General features: G+C 41.0%; 1 protein-coding gene across 11 annotated transcripts in view; it reads left to right on the top strand.

The window, feature by feature from the left end:
- B3GALT1 (beta-1,3-galactosyltransferase 1) overlaps positions 1-22,239 on the top strand; it is a 638,472-nt gene extending 616,233 nt beyond the window's left edge. For 10 of the 11 annotated variants that reach the window (XM_027558587.1, XM_027558572.1, XM_027558604.1 and 7 more), the window contains one exon: positions 17,319-22,239. In XM_027558587.1, coding sequence (XP_027414388.1) covers positions 17,548-18,528 — 981 coding nt within the window. In that variant the 5' untranslated portion in view covers positions 17,319-17,547 and the 3' untranslated portion in view covers positions 18,529-22,239. Of the gene's footprint in view, positions 1-14,253; positions 14,395-17,318 lie in introns of those variants that run through there. The other variant, XM_027558644.1, reaches the window with a different exon arrangement.
- Positions 22,240-23,399: the final 1,160 nt, after the last annotated feature.

Here is a 23,399-nt window from a genome sequence, read left to right as displayed (position 1 = left end):
ACTCGAAAGTAGACACATGTATGATGCCATGTATAATTATATAAGTAAAATTAACACATCACAAAAAAAGACCCAAATGAATTTTCAGCAATTTTTGACAGTACATTTTTGGAGTCCTGTTTTTAAATGAAGGCTGTGTAGTTTTGTGAATTGACCCTGGAGAAAGGGGCACAAGAGAAATAAAGAAATAATCAGTTGTCATCCAGGATATTTTTTCCTAAGCAATATCACAATAAGAGGGCCAGGTGACATCTAGTCCACAAAGACACATACTATACATTCTTAGACAGCATAGAGAGGGAAAATAGAGTTTTCAAATATATTCCTTAATTCAAAAGGCTGCACCTCACATGGGCAAAGCTCTGTAGCATTTCTCCAGATGAATACAGCAGGGACTGATTTATTTTGTGGTGGTTGGTAGTTCTCTCCAGCAAAACGTGAGTGGCCAACAATTAATAATAACAGAAATTAAAATGTATATGCCATTTTAAAGCTTACCGTATCTCACAACCATGTACCTCTAATCAAAATTAGATTATCATTATCTCATTTTATACTTAAAGAAGTTGAATGATGTCTGGAGTTCTTTGTAACGGACAACAGAGTCCACTCTAACCAGGTTAAAAAGAAGGGAACTCGTCAAAGAGTATTAGGTAGTTCGTGGAATCTCCGGGAGGGCAAGACTCAGGTTTGGCTCCTAACCAGCCAGACAGCAGGGCATGAACAACACAGCCCATACAGTGCCTGACAGTTATTTGGAGCGCTTTTAGGGGATGCAGCAAGGCTGCCCCTGCCTCTGCCCACTCCTACGATGTTCACATTTGGAGGAAATTCCATCACAGTGATCCAGAAGAAACAACTTTGTCACTCCATGTGCTTTCCAGTCAATCCAAATAACTAGAAAGCAGTTGCCATCTTATGGTGCTCACTCCTGCAGCTTTGTCTTGCCCAGAGGCTTCTGATTGGTGGAGTTTAAGTCATATGCGTTTTTCCTAGTTGTAAAGGGACCTGGGAAATGTAGTCTGGACTTCATCTTCTATTACAGATGACCTATTTCCTGGAAGAAAAGCTAAAGGGGGATTGGAATGGGAAATCAGTTAGCTAATCTACCAAATCTGCCGTAAGTGGAGACTTGACTTGATTATAGTCATATAGCTAGTAAGTAACAGAGCTTCAGATGCCAGATCTTACACTCTCCATGAGATAAAAATGACTGCTTCGTTATGGTAGAGATGAGTAAGTAGCTCATCTGGCCTTCAGAGCTTAATTAAAATATCCCTTAAGAGCAACTATTTCCTTTTGACATTGAATTGCATGCGCTCTAAGCATCGTTATTGGTTTAGTTTTCTAGATATCTAAATATTGTAAAGGGAGTAGCCTTGTAAATGGGGATGAGTCCTTCATCCTTTCTCCAGTTCTCATTAAAAAAAATAATAACTACACATCTACATTATAAAATTAAGGATCTCAGGGCCAGAAAAACCCTTAAAGCCATGTTAAGATTTGTAGCACTTCTGAATCAGTTTTCCCTATTTCTCACATTAGTCCATGGATAATTTTTATATTACAGAAAATATGAAAACAAACTTTTAAAATCTGACTACCATGTAAAAAGTAAAATGCAGAATACACTGTATGGACCCCCACATGACAGTTTAATAGACTTGTGTTTAAATCCAGGTTTAATCACTAGCTATAAGATGCTGGTGGAGCAAGCTTAATCTCTTTGGGTATTTTTCCTCTTGTATAAGATAGGAACAAGAATACCCATTTCTTTTTTTAAAAAAATATTCATTGATTTATGTGTGCCAGATCTTACTCGTGGCACATGGATCCTTAGTTGCAGCATGTGAAGTCTTTGTTGTAGCAAGTGAAATCTAGCTTCCTGACCTACGATTGAACCCAGGCTCCCTGCATGGGAAGCATGGAGTCTTCGCTACTGAAAATTGTTAGGAAGGTTTTATGTAAACTGTAGAGAACATGATGTGAGTAGAGGTGGGGAAGCAATGGTGTGTCTTCTAAATACGTCAACTAGATGAACAAATAGTTATTTGTAAAGCACTTAGTATAGTCCTAGAAACTGCTAAGCAATGACTACTGTTTAAAATGTTATTTCAAAATAATTACTTAAAGTGATAATTTTGATTTAACAAATCTTAATAATGATGTGCTCTGAGAATCTACCCACTCATGAAAATGGTATTAGTTTTGACTGAAGAAACATAATGTTCAATGGCAAGTGAAATTTTTTTCCAAGACTATTTTCTCTCACAAATGACTGTTTCCAATTATACGTAAAGACCTTTCCTAAATCCTACTTTTGTAAAACTTTCAAACTGTCTGATGGGTTTTCAAATTATATAATAAAGGAAAAGGAAAGCAAATAGCTTGAAATCTCTTAGAAAAGTCGCCGGTGCCATCTGTCTATGACTTACTGAAAAAATGACTATTAAAATGCAGTCCTTAAACAAAAAATAGCCTCAGAATTTCATGAAAAGTCATCTTTAATGGGCCAAGTAAAAACACGCTTTGAATAGGACTTTACAACATTTTAACAGTTTCAGAAACAGCCTGACATCTCAAATATAATGAAAAGTAAAACCTCTCATATATGTAGGTGGACAGGAAGCACAGAATCATTTTTTACTTCTTGTTGTCATTAGCAAAACCTATCCTAGCCTGTTGAGTTTGTCTGTGGTACAGACTTCCCTGTTTAAGAACTTGGACTCGGACACTTACATTCTGAAATAAATTGTCTTCAGTGGGGGTAGGGGGAAGCAAAAGGCAGATGGAAAGCACATGTCTCCCTGCTTTGCTACAAATAAAACAGTTCTGAAAATGGGAAGACAGATAAAGTTGGTTCACCTTTCTGGTGAGAGCACTCCTGGAAGGTTGACAGCAGAAGCCTTTTCTCAAACGAATGAGCTCCCCATGCTGAGGAGACTAAAGGGAGGCCCAGGGACTGGTTTGCAGAGTGTAAAGAGCAGACAGAGGAGAGGTGCAGAGGAAAAAACACAGAGGACCACCAGAAAGCTGAGCAGCGAGAAGGAAGGAATGAATAAGAAGGAAGCCGAGACAAAAGCTGAAAGTAGAGAGGGACCAAGAATGTCAAAGGCAGCTGAGAGCGGGGAGGGTGGCACCGGGCATGCTGATAAATTGCAAGACTTGAACAGATGAGGAAATCGAGGAAAACAGGCAAGAGCACTCATTTAGGGGCTCTGGATATGACATGAAGGAGAAAAATGTACTGCTAATTTAATGTGATGTCGGAGAAGGTTTTGCTCTCACTCTTGTCATTTTTTTAAGCAAAGGCAGATAAGCACTTCTGAAAACAAAAGAGGAGCCAGTGGGAATGGAGAGGCTGAAAACACCAAATCTGGAAGAGTCCTTCACCAAATGGGCTGAGAAAACATGGACTAGTGTCAGGATTTCCAATCACTGAGGATTAATGCAAATTTTTTTAAACACTATTTTTTTTTTTTTTTTTAAATTTGGCTGCCCATGACATACAGGACCTTCTGTGTTACAACATGTGGGATCTAGTTCCCCACCCAGGGATCAAACCCAGTTCCCTAGCATTAGGAGCTCAAAGTCTTAGCTACTGGACCACCATGGAAGTTCCAGGATAATGCAGTTTTTAAATTAAGAGAGAGTTGTCCAGGGGATGGGGGTAGGTTTCCAAAGAGATTTCATGGCAGAGCTACAGTTAGAATCTTTTCATGTCGACTGTGAGACAAACTGTCTCAGTCTCTTTGATAATCAGACCTTACCCCACAATATTTAAAGGCACAGGAGTCAGAAGAAAGATGACAGGCAACAGTGGGAGATTTATGCAATAGGGAGAGAGAAAAGAGAAATGATACTCAAGTGAGAACTGAACCAAAAGCCCATGGGGAAGATAAATATTCTAAACCCTGCCTATGGAATCCAAACTAGAGGAGTCAAACAGATTGTAGAGCTATGTAGGTAAGGCTGATTGTGGTGAAGAGATCAACAGGGCAGTAGAATGAATATCAGCAGGCTGGGTGTCTAACCGTTGGGGAAATAAGAATCTTCAGCGAAAAGGAACTTGTAAACAGAAGAAAATGTGTAGAAATGGAAATCTCAGGCATAAAAGAGTGTCTGGTGAGGATGAAGCTGAGCAAGGGTTTGGTGAACGAACTGTGAGAAGCAAGGCTGAGGATTGGCAGAGGCAAGGACTGTGAAGGACCAAGGCAGTTGACTGAGAAGGAGAATGAAAGAAACATCAGCACTTCCATCTGATTGGCCAGTCGGTACTAAATTAAGAATATTATAGGGCTTCCCTGGTAGTCCAGTAGTTGGGAGTCTGCCTGCCAATGCAGGGGACACAGGTTTGATCCTGTCCCAGGAAGATCCCACAGGCTGCAGAGCGACGAGGCCTGCGCACCTCAACCTGAGCCCACACACTCTAGAGCCCATTCTCCGCAAGGGAAACCACGGTAATGAGAAGCAACTAGAGAATAACTCCCACTTGCCGGGACTAGAGAAAGCAAGCTCACAGCATCGAAGACCCAATGCAGACAAAACTAAATTAAACAATAAGAATATTGTACACAAAACAGGATTTCAGAAACAGAAGTGAAAGTCAATCATGTCCAACACTCTGCAACCCTATGGACTACACAGTCCATGGAATTCTCCAGGCCAGAATACTGGAGTGGGTAGCTGTTCCCTTCTCCAGGGAATCTTCCCAACCCAGGGACTGAAGCACATAGTTAAAAAGCTACTCTGCCAAAAAAAAGCATCATTGTCACCCAGAGGTTCCTTTGGGTGACGATGGAACAATTCATAAAGCTGATTTTGATGATGAAAACTGGTTGTCTCTTAGTTGTGTCACAGTGATGACTTACTGTGTAATAGTACATTTCCAGTGTTGTTTTTCAGTTGCTAAGTTGTGTCCAACTCTTTGCAACCGCATGTACTGTAGCACGCTAGTCTCCTCTGTCCTCCACTATCTCCTGGAGTTTGCTCAAATTAATGTCCATTGAGTTGGTGATGCTATCTAACCATTTCATCCTCTGCTACCCCTTTCTCCTTTTACCTTCCATCTCTCCTAGCATCAAGGTCTTTTCCAATGAGTTGGCTATTCACATCAGATGGTCAAAATATTGGAGCTTCAGATTCAGCATCAGCCCTTCCACTGAATATTCAGGGTTGATTTCCTTTAGGATTGACTGGTTTGATCTCCCTGCAGTCCAAGGGACTCTCAAGAGTCTTCTCCAATACCACAGTTCAAAAGCATCAGTTAATTCTTCAGCACTTAGCCTTCTTTATGATCCAGTTCTCACATGACTACTGGAAAAACCATAGCTTTGACCGTACAAACCTTTGTCAGCAAAGTGATGTCTCTGCTTCTTAATATGCTGTCAAGATTTGTCATAGCTTTCCTTCCAAGGAGCAAGCATCTGTTAATTTCATGGCTGCAGTCATCATTTGCAGTGATTTTGGAGCCAAAGAAAATAAAATCTGTCACTGCTTCCACTTTTCCTCCTTGTATTTGCCATGAAGTAATGGGACCACAAGCCATGATCTTAGTTTTTTCAGTGTTGAGTTTTAAACCAGCTTTGTCACTCTCCTTTTTCACCTTTATCAAAAGGCTCTTTAGTTCCTCTTCACTTTCTGCTATTAGAATGATAGCATCTACATATCTGAAAGCATGGACTGTAGCCTGCCAGGCTCCTCTGTCCATGGAATTCTCCAGGCAAGAATACTGGAGTGGGCTGCCATTCCCTTCTCCAGGGGATCTTCTCGACCTGACCCTGGGATTGAACCTGGGTCTCCTGCATTGCAGCTGCCTGCAATGCAGGCAATGCAGCTGCAGATTCTTTACCATCTGAGACACCAGGGAAGCCCGTATCTGAGGTTGTTGATATTTTCAGTTTGTGGCCGGCTCATCTAGCCTGGCATTCTGCATGATGTACTCTACATAGAAGTTAAATAAGCAGGGTGACAGTATACAGCCTTGACGTACTCCTTTCCCAATTTGGAGCCGTCCATTGCTCCATATCTGGTTCTAACTGTTGTTTCTTGACCTCCATAGAGGTTTCTCAGGAGACAGGCAAGATGGTCTAGTACACTCATCTCTTTAAGAACTGTCCAAAGTTTATTGTGATCCACACAGAGGCTTTCACGTAATCAATGAAGCAGAGCTCGGTATTTTTCTACCTTACTTTCTCCATGATCCAACGGATATTGGCAATTTGATCTCCGTTTTCTCTGCCTCTTCGAAACCCAGCTTGTACATCTGGAAGTTCTCAGTTCACCTACTGCTGAAGCCCAATTTGAAGGATTTTGAGATTACCTTGATAGCATGTGAAATGAGTACAGTCGTGCAGTAGTTGAAGCATTCTTTGGCATTGAACTTCTTTGGAATTGGAATGAAAACTGACCTTTTCCAGTTCTGTGGCCACTGCTGAGTTTTCCAAATTTGCTGACACTGACTGCAGCACTTTCACAGTATCATCTTTAAGAATTCTAATAGCTCAGCTGGAATTCTATCACCTCCACTAGCTTTGTTCATTGTAATGCTTCCTAAGGCCCATTTGACTTCACACTCTAGGATGTCTGGCTGTAGGTGAGTAGCCACACCATCGTGATTATCGGGATCATGAAGATCTTTTTTGTATAGTTCTTCTGTGTATTCTTGCCACCTCTTCTTGATCTCTTCTGCTTCGGTTAGGTCCATACCATTTCTGTCCTTTATTGTGCCCATCCTTGCCTGAATTATTCCCTTGATATCTGCAGTTTTCTTGAGGAGATCTCTAGTCTTTCCATTCTGTTATTTTTCTCTATTTGTTTGCATTGTTCTTTTCTCCTTGCTATTCTCTGTATCTCCGCAGTTAGCTGGGTATATCTTTCCCTTTCTCCCCTGCCTTTCACTTCTCTGCTTTTCTCAGCTATTAGTAAAGCCTTCCCAGACAACCACTTTGCTGTCTTATTTTTCTTTTTCTTGGGGATGATTTGGTCACCGCCTCCTATACAATGTTACAAACCTCTGTCCATAGTTCTTCAGGCACTCTCTACCGTTTCTAATCCCTTGAATCTATTCATCACCTCCACTGTATGATCATAAGGGATTTGATCTAGGTCATACCTGAATGGCCTAGTGGTTTTTCCTATTTAAGACTGAGTTTTGCAATAAGGAGCTCATGATCTGAGCCACAGTCAGCTCTGGGTCTTGTTTTGACTGACTGTATAGACCTTCTTCATCTTTCCATTAAGTTCTAGTAAAAACCTTGACAACCCAATAAAGAAAAAAATCATGAATTTTGTATTGACTTTGGCTTAAGCATCTGGAAAAGAATCACGACATAGTCATTTCAGCCTATCTTCATGTACATAGAATATTAATTATGGCTATGTAAATGCTACTCAAAGGGCTAGTAAAATCTGGTAGATTTTTCATATTCTCAAGTCCTATTTGATAACATTTAATTCTATCTCACATTAGTGCCAATAGTAATACCGATAATGACATTCCCTCCAACTTGCAAACTTCCTCTCCCTCTCTTTTTTTTTCAAAAGTGCAAGACCTTTTTAATGTAGGTATTATAAAATGACATTGAAACTTCTTATGAAAAGAATCATCTGGAAACACCAAGCTTTTGAGGGCAACAGCCAAGTAAGAAAATTGGTTTTGCACCACATACTCAAGATGCACTGACCGATCATTGCTCAGGAAACCTTTTCTAGACAGTCCTCTCAGGATTCGTCTTTATCATGTTTATATTAACAGTGATGATACTTGTAATTCATGTAGCAGTCTTCAGCTTACAAATTACTTTCAAATAATTTTTGAAATTTGATCCTTAACACTGACCCTGAAAAGAATATCCAGATATTATCATTCTCACTGAACAGATGAGGAAACAAGGCAGAGAGATGCACTGAGTTCAGAAGCAATGACTAAAACCTGGGAGTCGAATCCAGCACCTCTAGCGCCATAAGACTGACTGCCTGGAGAATAATCTCCATTGACGGCGTCTACATGAGATTATGTGGGGCTATTATGTATTCCAGTGAAGTGATATGGCATAAAGGGGCATTCAGTTTAGAAAAGGGGGGAAAGGAAAATAAAAATTGCAAATTCTCATCCACATATTATCAGTGGCTATGGTACTTATATCTTTCTTTGAAATATGACCTAAAATAATATCGTCTGTCTGTCATGAGCTATCTAAGAAATATTGCTCTTTAGACTTTGTAAATTTTAGATGGCAGTACACTAACATCTTTCTAGCTTCTAAAAATACCCATTTTTGTCAGCTTCCCCCCAAAATAATGGGCCAAGTGAAAACTCTTTTTGGTATCACATAGCTCATCATTTTTAAATTCTCCCAGCTGCTGTTTATATTAGCAGGATGTCTTTCCTCGTGTGCTCTTCCAAATCTGTAATAAAACATCCCAGCGTTTCCTCTCCCAGTAGAGACGCCCTATCTGAGGCCCAACCGCATTACCGGCCTCCCAGGCTCCTGTGATTAAATAAGTGATCGCTCTGCCCATCTTTAAAAATGTGTCTCATATGAGGCAGCCGAGACAGAATATCCATCACTGCAAAGGAAAGCCAAGCATTTATTTAAAATAATGAGATATCCTCATTTTCATTTTTCCCTGAGAGGATTGTAGCAATGTTTAAAATTTTCCTGAATTCTAGAACTAGGGCAACACATTGATTTGAAGAAAGCTATAATCTTCCCTTCTAATTTGAAGTGTACTTTCTCTGCAGTGAAATAGAGTGTAGCTTTCAGAATAGCAAGAGCCCTAAGCCCACACAAAGGCACCCTCATCCCAAGTACTCCTCTTTCAAGCTGGCCCCATTCTTCTCAGTGCAGGGATTTATAAAGGCCCTTTGCAATAAATTTCAAGGTATATTGAACTGAAGAAAGAAAGGTTCAAATAATTTCTTCCAGATTTGAGAGAGAAATGATTTTCAACTGCCAAGTCATGATGAATATTACCTTTTGCTTTCTGCCACATCCTTGTTGCAAATGATCTGTTGGCTAAGTTCAATTATGGGGTCTCCTTGAAAGGCTTCATAATTAATTTTTTTTTTAAGGAACAAATTAGCTCTTTGTCTTCCTGAGGCAGAAGAGTCAGAACAGTTACAGTTACTACGAGTGTTCAGGGATTTCAGCTTGTGTGGCTATGCTGCCTTCCACGGCCAAGGAGGCTTACTTGAGAGAAAAGGCCAGGAGAGAAAGCCAGCCCTCTGTGATTTGGAAAGATAATAAGTTAGCAAGCTGTATAACATAATGGTTTATGAAATTCTGCCTTCAAGGACCATTATCTGGTGTTAATAGTGCTTTATTTCTTCCTCTCCTGTGCTTATTTAGAGCATAATTATAAGAACGAGAGGAAGGGAGGGAGCATGGCATCAAGATAACCATTCGCTAAATTAATGCAGCTGAGTCGACTCTCTGGCTTTTGGGGCTCGTTTATCAATTAGTTCTGTTGCGGTCTGAATTCTTGAATTTCCCCACAGAGCGAAGATTCTTTGATTTCACTGATTCACTGGCTGTGAGCAAAGTTATCTGAGATCAAAACACTTTTCAGAACGAATCTCTTACCTACTCACTACCGTGATGCATTGTACAGCCAGCTTCGCATTCATTTCAAGAGCATTTTATAAGCACTAGTATTTAGCCTTCTCTCTCTCTCTCTCAATTTGTCTTGTTTTCATTCCTCTATTTTAACTAATTACAAGTGGGCTTTTTTTCTTTTCAACTGGTTTATCTTTCTGCACCATGAATTTAAAGTTACTATGTAGATTTTAACATTAAGACCATTTTTGTACTCCTCCATGGCCTCTAAATATTCAAAATTTGTTCTGAAGAATAAAAATGCTGTTAATTTGAGGTGACACTGGAGAATTGTCCTTATTTTCTAGAAGCCAGATCAGTATTTCAAGAACTGTTGACCCCCAAGCTTTTGGAAAATTCGCCACAGCCCTGACTTAGCTTTCTCAACTAATTAGTTTTTAAGGAAGGTTCCAGGGAAAGAGAAGTGGCAGGAACAAAAGGCTGCTTAAGTAAGATAAACAAATTGTGTCATATTCTTCACGTGCTCTTAACGTATAATCTGAGCTAGCTTTGTTTCTAATGTAAAAGCAAACCAAAGTTTGTGTCCCGTTACACACGCATGTTCCATCGTCCTTTGAATGCTGTAACAGTTACAAATCGTTCATCCTTTTAAAGTTAATTTACCAAACCCCAAGAATTTCTGTGCTTAAATCAAGAAAATAAAATGTGTGGAGTAGTGAATTCTTGTGGAGCAAAATATTTCATTTTCTTGCTACCCAGGAAAGTAGTTATGAATGGGATTATGTCTCTCCAAATAGACACACTGAAGTCCTAGCCCAGGGCCTCAGAAGGTGACCTTGTTTTTAAGGTTTTTAACAGAGTTTTTAAATGAAGTTATGAGGGTGAACCCTAATTTAATACGACTAGTGTCCTTATAAAGGGGCTTCCCTGATGGCTCAGTGGGTAAAGAATCCGCCAGCAATGCAGGAGACACAGGTTCAATCCCTGGGTCAGGAAGATCCCCTGCCTGAGGAAATGGCAACCCACTCCAGTGTCCTTGCCTGGAGAATCTCATGGATAGAGGAGCCTAGTGGGCTACAGTCCAAAGGGTTGCCAAGACACGACTGAGTATGAGCACAGACAATCCTTATAAAAAGGAGAAATTTGGACACAGAGACACAAACAAGCAGAACGCCAAGGAAAGATGAAGGCAAAGATCTGGGTGATGCATTTACAACCCTGGGGCACCAAAGATGGCCAACAATATGCCCAAAGCTAGGAGAGAGCCATGGGACAGATTTTCCCTCAGAGCCCTTGGAAGAAGTGAACCCAGCCAACATCTGTTCAGACTTCCAGCCTTTAGGACTGTGAAGCAATAAACGTACCTCATTTAAGTTCCTACTCTGTGTTTATTTGTCACAGAATCCCTAGCCAATGAATACAGTAGCTAACCTACATCTCTAGGCATGTAGGACATTTGCAAGAGTGTGTGGAAAGGCCATAGCTGAGGAACATGAAGCCAAAAAAACAAGAGAAGGGCAGAGATCAAAAACCAAAAAGACATTCCTAAGAAAGCATATTTCCCAAAGAGCCAAGCAAAGAAACAAAAACTTAGTAAAAGACTCAAGAACTAAATCAGAAATACTTGAGACCTTCTATTCTCAACTCCACTGTCCCCCTCTTAGAGACTGACCAGTTTAACCAAAGTAGCCCTGTCCCCTTGCAGCGCTGTTCAGTCTCCATCCCCCGCCGCATCACTTTATTTGTATCACAGCATGTATCTCTATCTGAACGTATTTTTTCCTTCATTTATCATGTGTTTAATATCTGCCTACCTCTCCTAGAAAGTAAGCTCTCCATCCATCTTACCATCTTAGAAAACAGAGCCTGGCATCAGCAGGTGTTCAGTACATCTCTGCTGAGCCAGTGAAGGAGCTGTTATATTCCTTAAGACAGAGGACATGAAAGCAGGCCATTTGCTGGGACCCCTTACCTGTGGCAATGGCACCCCACTCCAGTACTGTTGCCTGGAAAATCCCATGGATGGAGGAGCCTGGTAGGCTGCAGTCCATGGGGTCGCACAGAGTCAGACACGACTGAAGTGACTTAGCAGCTTACCCGTGGGTGCAGGGCAGCCAAAATAATTGTGAAACCAGCTCAGTGCTAACTGAGGTTTAGGAAGTCAGAGTTGACTTGTGCCTGCTTGAACTATGATGGAGGACATGAACGTGGCACCCAAACCATGCATACATCACCCAAGGGACACTACCCACTTGTTATTAGGACTGACCTCTAGCTATACAACAGAACTTTTCACAAATTCAGAGACTTAAAAACAATAAGTTATTCAAAATAACAGACTATCCAAGATGCAATTTCTAGGAGAAACATGTGCCTCTCAAATTGAAAATTCTGCCCCATTAACTTCCTGAAATGTGAAGGTGGATGGTTACAGAAGTTCTGTGAATGAAGGTAACCTGTGATACAGAAAGGCCCCGGGGTGGGGGTGGGTGGGAATCTTTTAAATATTGTACTTGAATGTTTCTACATGGAGGGATTTGCATTTAATGGATGACAAGTTAATGTGTAGTCAGTCCTTATAGTCTGTGTTAGTCACTCAGTTCAGTTCAGTTCAGTTTAGTAGCTCAGTCGTGTCCGACTCTTTGCTCAGTCATGTCCAACTCTCTGTGACCCCAGGGACTGTAGCCCACCAGGCTCCTCTATCCATGGGATTTTCCAGGCAAGAGTACTGGAGTGGGTAGCCGTTCTCTTCTCCAGAGGATCCTCCCGACTCAGGGATTGAATCCAGGTCTCTTGCATTGCAGGCAGATTCTGTACCATCGGAGCCACGAAGGAAGGATGCTTAAAAGGAGTAACAAATATTATCTGTGCCACTTGCTATTTTACTTATACCATTAAGGTGTCTGTTAAACAGGGATTTGCTTTGTTTTGTTTTGTTTCAATTTTGTAAAACTGAAGGAGCTCTCTGGAGGATTCTGCTGTCTGGAGGATTCCACTCACTCCTTCCCCAGAACTATTAAGCTGATGAATTTTCTTAACTTTTCAGTGGACTTTCAGCCTTGAGTTTTCCAGGAAGAAAATAGAGTTCTCTAGCAGGAAAATCTTTACAGGCAATCCTACGTATTTAGAAGAATCGATCAATACATGTGCTTGGATCCCAAATCCTGAACCCATGGACTGACAGAAGCCCCTCGCCCCATTGGAACATGCTGTTTGTATCCCAATATCATCTGCTTGCCTAGCATTCTCTCCCCAGCAATTCAATACCTATAATGGATTTGGAAGCAAAGCAGATGCTATTTTTGCCCTTATTTTACACCCAAGGCCACTGAGACACAGTAAACTACAGAGCAAGTTACTCAAGGAGTAAAACAAGAGCATCTGGCCTGTTACCAGCAACTTCATCCAACATACAGGAAATTACCCTTTAGACTTCAATGCACCAGGCTACTCTCTCCTCTCTTTACTTATATTACTCTTTCTGGTCCAGAGGCATATCTCTGTGCTTGCTTGACCACCTGGGAAATCTGTTTGGTTATGAGCAAAAAGGACATTTTTGAGCACCCCTTGCTGTGGGTCCACAGTATCCTTGGCTACTCCTTAGATTCTGGCTGATTTCTTTTCCCATTTCAAAGCCTCTCTTTTATGGGGGACCGAGATGTAGCACTGTGCCTACTTCTGTTCTTGTCTGAAAAAAACAAAAAGTCAATAGAAAGAGTGATTCTTTCAGTGTGTGTGTTTTTGCAGGACTTCAGAGAAAAGAAACTACAGTATTTCTGAACCTCTTCAACATCTACAGCTGGTACCCCTACCCCCAGCATCTTCACCTTCAATCTGCTCTTTGCAAATCAGAATTTTTTTGTTGATTGGGGAGCCCCACAGAACTGATATGGTGTGATGTGTAGCAAACCAAAATGAATTAAGAAAAAAAAATTCAAGCGATGGACACACATCTAAGAAAATAAACCTGTGTCTCTGGGAGGACAGCAGCCCAAGATGCTCCCTTCCACCCTGGGCTTTCCTGTGCCAAGGATTTTGCCTGTTGTCCTAACAGGCCTCAGGAAGCTTGGGGAGACTACTTGCCTGGTTACTCACCTGATGTGTGGTCTTGAACAAGCTACTTAGTATCTCTGAGTTGCCATCCCCTCATCTATAAAATGGAGAAAATCCCTCTCTTGGAACACTGTGAGCAAGAAAGTTCTATGAAATCCATGACATCAAATGCAGCACACAGCACAGTGCCTGGTGTACTGTGCGCTGTGCTTAGTCACTCAGTCGTGTCCAGCCCTTTGCAACCCTATGGATTGTAGCCCACCAGGCTCCTCTGACCATTGGATTCTCCAGGCAAGAATACTGGAGTGGGTTGTCATGCCCTCCTCCAGCGGATCTTCCCAACCCAGAGACTGAACCCAGGTCTCCCACATGGCAGGTGGATTCTTTACCATCTGAGCCACTGGGGAAGCCCAAGAATACTGAAGTGGGTAGCCTAACTCCTCTCCAGGGGATCTACCTGACCGGGGAATCAAACTGGGGTCTCCTACATTGCAGGCAGATCCTTTACCAGCTGAGCTACCAGGGAAGACCAAAGTAAGTGAAATTGTTAGTCGCTGGGTCGAGTCTGGCTCTTTGCAACCCCCTGGCTCCTCCGTCTAATGAATTCTTCAAGCAAGAATACCAGAGTGGGTAGCTGTTCCCTTCTCCAGTGGATGTTCCTGACCCAGGAAATCAAACCCAGGTCTCCCACATTGCGGGCAGATTCTTCACCATCTTGAGAAGCCACCAGAGAGGCCCCTGGTGCACTCTATACATTTTTAAATGAGACCTACAATAAGTGGTAAGAAGCATCATGTTCGTTAGCTGAATAGGGAAGAATGCTCATTCTTCTATGAAAATGTATGTAAATACATGTACTCAATTCATGTTCTCGCCTATTCCTCTTCTGTTTCTCCCTCTGTTAGCTCTTTTTAAACTGCTCAGGTATCTATATTTATGGAGTCTCTTCTGCTAGAAAATCTTAGCAGAAAGTTACCAGATAAAATGAATTTTCACTAATTCTTCTGGGGCATAGAACTATGGGAGATAGATATCCTTTATGTGGAGGAATGAATTGCTCTTGAAGATCAGTGCACAGGATTTGGGGAAGGTAAAAATCCTCCTTTACACCCTTTAGACTGCAAAGATGGGTAACCAGCTCCTCAGCTCAAACAGTTTCTGAGTGCCACTCACCACCTGCCCCCTGCCTGTCTCTGTAAGTACCACCTCCATCACCGTCTCCTCTTCCTTTCCAGTCCTGGCATGTGACAGGCTCTCTCACTTTTTGACTTGGCATATGCTGTTCCCTCTGCCTAAAATGGCCAACCCTCATCCAGATAATTCCTAGATGTCCTTGAAGATTCAGACTGGATAGCTTTTCTGAGCTTTCCTTGCCATTGTCCGCAAGGCAACCTCTTTGTTAAACTCTGGGAGGAGATGGAGGAGTGGGATTGATTTTGCAGTGTAAGGAGAATGGTGCCCTTTGGAGCAGAACTCTGCACATTCTGCAGGACCATCCCTAGGTCTCCCAGGCCCTGTCCGTCAGCCCAGCTGTCCTGTGTATTCCATTAGCCTTATGATGAAAATGTTTATCCCACTGTTCTAATCATTTACTTGAAGTCTTTCCTCCTGGATTATGAGTTCCTTGAGGAGGCATTTGGGTTCTATTTCTGTTTCTCCAGCATGTCACACGCCCCATTCTTAACCCACCGCTCCATTGATAGCTTGATTAGTGACTCCAGAAGAGAACTGGATAGAAGCCTCTTCCAGTTGATGCTTTTGGGTAGTCCCTTAACAGCTCAATGATAGGTGGCTCACAGTTTAATAGAAAAGTATGAAAGGTGACAAGGGCTTATATCATCATATATGATGATAAAGGCAAGCTCCTAAGAATCAGATCCTAGGCTAGGACAGTGGTGGAGAAAGTTTGGTTTCTAGTCCCATCTTGAGACTCACTCACATCCCTGTGGCATTCAAATGGAGGCGATGTCTGTATATCCCAAGGTGAGAAGTCCTTTACTAAATTCTCTATTGCTGATTTCTCTCACTTCCTTTGACTTACTGCTTAAAGTTTCAAAGCTTGTTGTACTTCTCACCTTTTTTTTTTTTTAATCACCTTCAGTGCAACTTAGAGCAGAAATTCCCTCCAGAAGGCCAGGGATACTGGAGCCTATGTTTACAGAGTGTTTAATATGGGTTGGATGGAGGCCTGACTGTGCCTGGAGTCATGCTGCTTGAAGCCATTCTGATGTTCATTTAGTTAGAACCATAACTACACTGAGTTATTGCTGGCCTCATATGTATCATATACTCACAGCAGTGCTTGGCATAGACAAGAAGGTGTGTGTTGCCTCCACTGTTGCCCATCAGGTCTTTTCATTTCATTATCACTATTGTGCTTGGAAAAATGATTTTCAGTCTATAATCCCAGTTCAGTTCAGTTGCTCAGTCATGTCCGACTCTTTGTGACCCCATGAATTGCAGCATGCCAGGGCTCCCTGTCCATCACCAACTCCTGGAGTTCACTCAAACTCACATCCATCAAGTCGGTGATGCCATCCAGTCATCTCATCCTCTGTTGTCCCCTTCTCCTCCTCCTGAGTTCTTTCAATACAGTCTATACATCCAAGAGCACAGTTTGCTTTGAAGCAGACTTTGGTGAAACTGATTTCCATTATTTGCTGTCTCTGTCTTCCAAGACACATTTTGCTCTAACCAAGAAGGAAGAGATGATTATTTACATGAATGGGTGTTGTAACCTGGCATATATTTATAACTGACGTGCTAGCAGCTGAAGGTCTAGAAGGGATTAGGCTTCTGAAGGGCAACATTTTAATTTGAACACCAGTTAAAGAGTTCTGCCACATCACTGAATTTCTGGCCCCCAGGCTCCATGGTCTCTCTTACTACACTCCCACTGTGTTTATAGGCAAGTGTAACTAAGTAAAAAGAATTACAAAGGAGACGGTATAATTTCACCAAGGAGACGTAAGGGTGAATTGTTAAAAACCACAAAAAGCGGTACCATTTAGATCAGCTCCAAAATGAATGTTGCTCACTGTCTGGAGGTCACTAGAGCCACGGTCTCCGTGCATGAGGAGTAAGGATATTCTCCGTATGAAGTGTCATGGAAAGAATGAGGAAGTAATATTTGTGAGACCCAAAGAAAGGGGAAGGTGAGGAGAAGTTGGGAATGACTTCTAAAAGGCAAAAGGCAAGGGAGATACTATCAGCAGAGATTTTCTACTGGCAATCCATTTTCAAGAATGGAGCTAGAGAGAGCCAGGAGATGTTGAGATTAACCTCATCAGAATGATTACTTCATCAGAGTCAAACAAACAATAACTTAGACTTGAGAAAATATGAGACTGTGTGTGAGACTTCCCTGGTTAGAAGAAGACTTTATCATCAAAAAGTATTTAACTGCAAAGAAGGCCTCTTGTGAAGAGGGAATCTTTTATGACAATTACGAATATTCTGTTTCCTTCACATTCATCTTTATAGTATATTTGCTAATGCCACGGAGGTATGAATATCCATAAACACCTTCCAGCAAGGAAAGAAAGGTAGAATGCTTGTGTCAGGGAGTTTTCAATACTGATGGAAATGCATGCCTATGTTTATTTTAATCAGCATGGGTCATTCTTACAGGCTCATTATGTTTATCTGAGGATGTGAAATGACTAAATAAATCTGAACGACAACTGTACTTTATTGATTTTGCAGAGTTTAGAGGAAGATTGATGAGGCATGGACCCTTGCTTCAGGTTTGGAGGAAAGTAGACTAAATACAGAGATGCCAGACAGCCACTGAGGCCCATGGACAGTCCTGCACTCACGCTGATCTGTCGAACTTTAAAAGTTCCTAGTACTATGCAACCTTTGCCAAACGAAAAGAAACTGATGCCGAGAAGGCATACTCTTCAATACTGGGAATAGACGTGCTCTCGGGACAATGGCTTCGAAGGTCTCCTGTTTGTACGTGTTGACCGTGGTGTGCTGGGCCAGCGCTCTCTGGTACTTGAGCGTAACTCGCCCCACTTCCTCCTACACGGGCTCCAAGCCATTCAGCCATCTGACGGTTGCAAGGAAAAACTTCACCTTTGGCAACATAAGAACTCGACCTATAAACCCCCATTCTTTTGAATTTCTGATAAACGAGCCCACCAAATGTGAGAAAAACATTCCTTTCCTTGTCATCCTCATCAGCACCACCCATAAAGAGTTCGATGCCCGCCAGGCGATCCGAGAGACCTGGGGCGACGAGAACAACTTCAAAGGGATCAAGATAGCCACCCTGTTCCTCCTGGGCAAGAACGCCGATCCCGTTCTCAACCAGATGGTGGAGCAAGAGAGCCAAATCTTTCACGACATCATCGTGGAGGACTTCATTGATTCCTACCATAACCTTACCCTCAAAACCTTGATGGGGATGAGATGGGTGGCCACTTTTTGTGCGAAAGCCAAGTATGTCATGAAAACAGACAGCGACATTTTTGTCAACATGGACAACCTTATTTACAAACTCTTAAAACCCTCCACCAAGCCACGAAGAAGGTATTTTACTGGCTATGTCATCAACGGAGGGCCCATCCGAGATGTCCGCAGTAAGTGGTATATGCCCAGGGATTTGTACCCTGACAGCAACTACCCGCCCTTCTGCTCGGGGACCGGCTATATCTTTTCAGCTGATGTGGCTGAGCTCATTTACAAGACCTCACTCCACACCAGGCTGCTTCACCTGGAGGATGTGTATGTGGGACTGTGTCTTCGAAAGCTGGGCATCCATCCTTTCCAGAACAGTGGCTTCAATCACTGGAAAATGGCCTATAGTTTGTGTAGGTACCGCCGAGTGATCACCGTGCATCAGATCTCTCCAGAAGAAATGCACAGAATCTGGAATGACATGTCAAGCAAGAAACATCTCAGATGTTAGGATTTTTACCAATGTAAATATGTGTTTCTTTTCTTTTTTAAGAGATGAGGCTTAGGGTGTAGGTATTTTACAGGTGTCACCAAGGGAAATGAACTGGTGAAGGGGTTTATAAAAAGTATTTTTCTTCCCAATCCTAGTTCCTTTTTTGAATCGCCAATTTCCACACGTTAAGCTATGCTCATAGAAATAATACATGGGTTTCCAAGGCCAGATTTCATTCTCAGGTCCTAAGGTACTGCATTTATCTCAAAAAGCAACTTCCTAACGAAGGCTAGGATTTACATACTGTGCATCTGAGATTAAAAAAAAAATCTGGTTCTGGGAAACTGGAACTCATTGTAATGTCTTCATATTCTTTCTGCAAAAGTAAATAACACTTTATCAAAAACAATTCAGAAACAGCACAGTCAGGGAGACACACTGGATGTGATGATTCATACTGCATGTGATGTTACATTGAACTTTTACATATATTGCCATGGAATGTGTACAGTATTTCCAGTACCACCAAGAAATGAACTTAGTACTGGTAGGGAGGCTGCAGTTAAGTAAAATGGAAATTTATACTTGAGCATCAAATATTCTCTCTGTTTGGAAGACAACTCTGCTTGCTCATCCAAGGGTTAAACCTGGTCAGCAGGTGGAATGTATATAAAATGCTTCTTAAAAAATAAACAGGAGATTTGTTTTTGCTCTTTCAGAACAAACATTACCTGGTGCCTCCAAGGAGACTTTGCCAAATGTAATTTCACCTGTTTCCTTCCGTACAATGTCACTAAATACCTTTTACAGTTTCTGGTTCAGACAGGCACATGTGTAGAAATGTCGGTAGGAGGCCAGAAGGATGATAAATGACATGGAGAAAAAATAGAAATTTACATGTGCATTATAATTAGCATGAGCTTAGCACTGGTGTCAAATGCCCCTTCCATACATTTACAAAGCTCATGAAAAAATATTTGAGGAGGGAGCAATGTTACTGAAGGATTTAGGTCTACTGTTGATAGATGCAATCTCTTTAACATCCGATACATTCAAGTATCTCTAACAGCAATGCTGTTCAGGGGTATTCTGGAAGCTCTGTGATTGAGGATTATGGGAAGGAAGGGTGGGGAAGCTTGAGTTCAGGTTCTATGGCTGCCATCATGTGAATCATGTAAGCCTGCAGCCTCACTTTGCTGTGCTTCCATACACTCATTTATAAAACAGCTGGAAAAAACACCTACCTTACAGGTGCTGTGAGAGCAAATTGCATTTGCTAAATATTTGGGGATCCTTAGTTTTAAAGGTGCTACTTTAAAGCAGTGTATCATGCATTATGCTAAATGTTAAAATAACTACATAATTGCCATGATGGTCATCAGTAGTAGTAACATCATTGTAGTATAATATCTGCCAAAATACAGATCAAATATAACAATTAGTGCACCTGATTCTTCTAAGACTGACATTTCCTTGAATATGTTAGGTGTTTGGGAAGGCTTCGATTTCTCTGTCAGTTCTTCTGGTTTCAATGAATAAGTTATTACTTCAGTGCATTGCCTTGATATCCCAAGATGCTGACAGGAAAGGCAGCTGCCTTTCTTGAGGGAGGAGCCTCTGGCTGCAGGTACATTATAGTCACTGAAGCACACGCTTTGCAAAATGTATCACATCCAGTTAGATCTCAGGAAACATTTGGTCTGGGTTCTCAGTAAGAACTTTGAAGCCTGGCAGAGGTAGTCCACCTCTGGCAGAAGAATAGACACTCAGCAAACCCACACATTGCACATTTCCAGCACTCATTAGAAAACTTCTGTTTGCTTCTGTTCAAAGAAAGCACCACAACTGAAAGAGTATACCTTTTTTTTAAACCTGCCCTTTGCAAGCCCCTCTGGGAGTTCATAGCAAATAAGCAGATGAAATGTACAAATGGAAATCAAGGCTTATTTCTTGAAAACACTGAATCTCTCATCTCCAGCCCAAGAGAACCTAATAGGAGACAGACCTTCCTGTCCCTTAATACATCTTCATCTCAAGTCAGCAGGACCACTGAGTTTGATTAGATAATAACATTAGGTAGCCTGGAGAAAGATGGATCAGCACAAGGCGAGCCACCCTCAAACCCCCAAGTCGCAACTGCTGTGAGTTCCAATCACTGGAAAAGTCTCACAACTCTGAACTTAGTTTGCCTGTCCATCATGTAGTCGAATCAAGGCCCAGTCTTATGCCAACGTCTTGCGTTTACCTTGTGCTCAGTCGAGCCACCTTCAGTGTTAAGGAACTGCACATTATAAACATCACATGTATACATCTGTGGGTCACTTATAAGTGTGTGTGAGTACATTATGAATAGAGCCCTAGTCTTGAAAAGGAGCAAAAATCGAGAATCATGTCTTAAAGAACTATTTCCTAACTTTTTTATGCTAAGTAGTACCCATGTGACAAACATGTAAATATTCATCAAAAACCATATGTATATATTTTTAAAGGCACTTTTTTCTTCTTCCCAGCTGTATGTATTGCTAGAATCTGCTTGCTATGTACATTTCCTTCTGCATGGAACTTGGTGAGGCAAGGTCATTTGTCCAGTTTCAATAGCCTAAAGCATGGTTGCCCTTTGTTTTTTGAATGTTCCAAAAATGTTTAAATCAAGTGATCAGGAAAAAGCTCTAATTTTCTACTTTTGCTAATTTTATGACACTGGCCAAATTAGTATTAGTTAACAAATCAGTGATTTGTTAAGCCATTTTTAAACTTATTATTATTTCTTTGACATAAAATAGTGTTTCAGACAGCATTTTACCAGAAGTCAATTCAGACAATTTTAGGAAAACCTTCTCACTGTCCCCCAACTTGTTTTGTTCATTATGCATCAGATAACAAAAGATATCAATACTTCATGTCTATACTCTTAAATTTTCATTAAAAAATTTTTTTGGGGGGGGAATCTGTCTTTGGTGGCTAGTTTGTGTGGCTTTGTGTCTTCTTATATTGGAGCAAATGTCAGTTTCAATATATATTATTGTATTTTTAAAAACCAAAATCAAAAAATGAAGATCGTTTTCAATTTGAAATAAATTCAGAAGAACAAAACCCCTTTGTGTGACATGACATGGGGAAAAGAAACTCTTTACAGAGAAGCTAAGGAAGGAGTTTTTCAATCAAATCTCTTCTATTAAAAGACTGAAATATTTCCATAAAACATCTGGGATTCATTTTCTACCTTTCCTAATATGTGGGTTTAGGGGGGAATTGATTATGTAATTTCTTCTGTAAAGGTGAAGATAGTTTTTATAAGCAACAAAGTAACTTGTGAATGAAAGAAGCAATTTACTAGAAACGCTTGTTGATGATAATTGACATTTAGGTATGTCGTTATATATGAATGATTGTATTTATGTATTTATTTGTCAAAATTGTACATACTGTTTCACCAAATGTAATTGTCTGTAAAAGTGCACTCTCCAGTTTTGTAGTACAACTTAGGGTTACATGGGTTGCCAATCGAGCTGCTAATCAGAATACTATTTTTTGTATCAGTGTTATAAAACTGAAAAATAGATGCTGAAAATGTCTTTACATTCAGTTTCTTCACCTTCCTTATGAAATGTAAAGTGTTGATTGAAAGCACGATGCTAATGTATAAGCCCATCTGTCATGAGGAAGATTATGGCTCCATAAAGCTGATTTTTTAAACCATGGGGACAAATAAACAGAAGCAGAACAGACTTTCCACTTGGCTTCTTTTCTGAAAGAATCTCTTTGGCGAGATGTGATTATTGGGATTAGCTGATGTCCTGTTGTCTCGTTAACCTTCCTCACAACCTCAATATCAGTGACAGTTCAAATCACTTGGAGCTTGTGCACAAGAGCCCATAGCAACTTGATAGTCAACTCAGAGATGACTTGGTTTAGTAGGCTATGGACTACTCCAGGATTTAGGAAACTACTATCTTCCTTGCCCTTTGGCAACTTTACATAAGTCTCTGTTAAATGTAATGGTTAAACATGCCAACAAATTCAAATCCAAAGAGCATTATGTTGATAATGTGCAGTGAATCAGGACATGTCAAATCCAAGGCTAAAGTGTCATCCTTACATTTCACACACATGTATCCTTTGGAATATTGCATACTCTTAAAAGTTTGATGAGACTGGACAAATATCAGTCAGGCATTCTTTGCAGCTAACAAGTAGGTGCTGATTGCTGATACCTGACTTTGCAAGCAAGAGACTGATAGCTCAAAAGGGAAAGTCTATCAGGTGAGTTGGAATGTGAGTAGAACATAAAAACATGAAATAAGACTTGTATTCAATGTGACTTTTAAAAAATTTTATAATTGGAGTATAATTGCTTTACAGTGCTGTGTTCGTTTCTGCTGTACAACAAAGTAAATCAGCTATATGTGTACATATATCCCTTTCCTCTTGAACCTCCCCCCCACCCCTCCAGGTCATCACAGAGCACCAAGCTGCTTCCTGTGCTGTACAGGAGCTTCTCATCAGCTATCTGTTTTACACATGGTAACATATATTTATACATATGTCCGTGCTACTCTCTCAATCCATCCCACCCTCCTCTTCCCACTCTGTGTCCCCATGTCCCCACATTTGCATCTCTGTTCTGCCGTGCAAAGAGTGGCACATATATACAGTGAACTATTATTCAGCCATAAAAAGGAATGAAATTGGATCATGTGTGGTGATGTAGACAGACCTAGCATCTGTCACACAGAGTGAAGTCAGAAAAACAAATACCGTATGTTAGCAAATATATGTGGAACCAATGTGACTTGTTACAAGGACCAACATCAAGAACAGTGCTCTGAAAGTATGGACTCAGATTGGGAGCATCAGTGACAAATAACGATTTGTTAGAAATGCCAGTT

This window comes from Bos indicus x Bos taurus, chromosome 2, assembly GCF_003369695.1.
Source record: "Bos indicus x Bos taurus breed Angus x Brahman F1 hybrid chromosome 2, Bos_hybrid_MaternalHap_v2.0, whole genome shotgun sequence".
Lineage (NCBI taxonomy): Eukaryota > Metazoa > Chordata > Mammalia > Artiodactyla > Bovidae > Bos > Bos indicus x Bos taurus.
The sequence above is the reverse complement of the archived record's forward strand: the minus strand, read 5'-3'. Positions and strand labels throughout refer to the sequence as shown.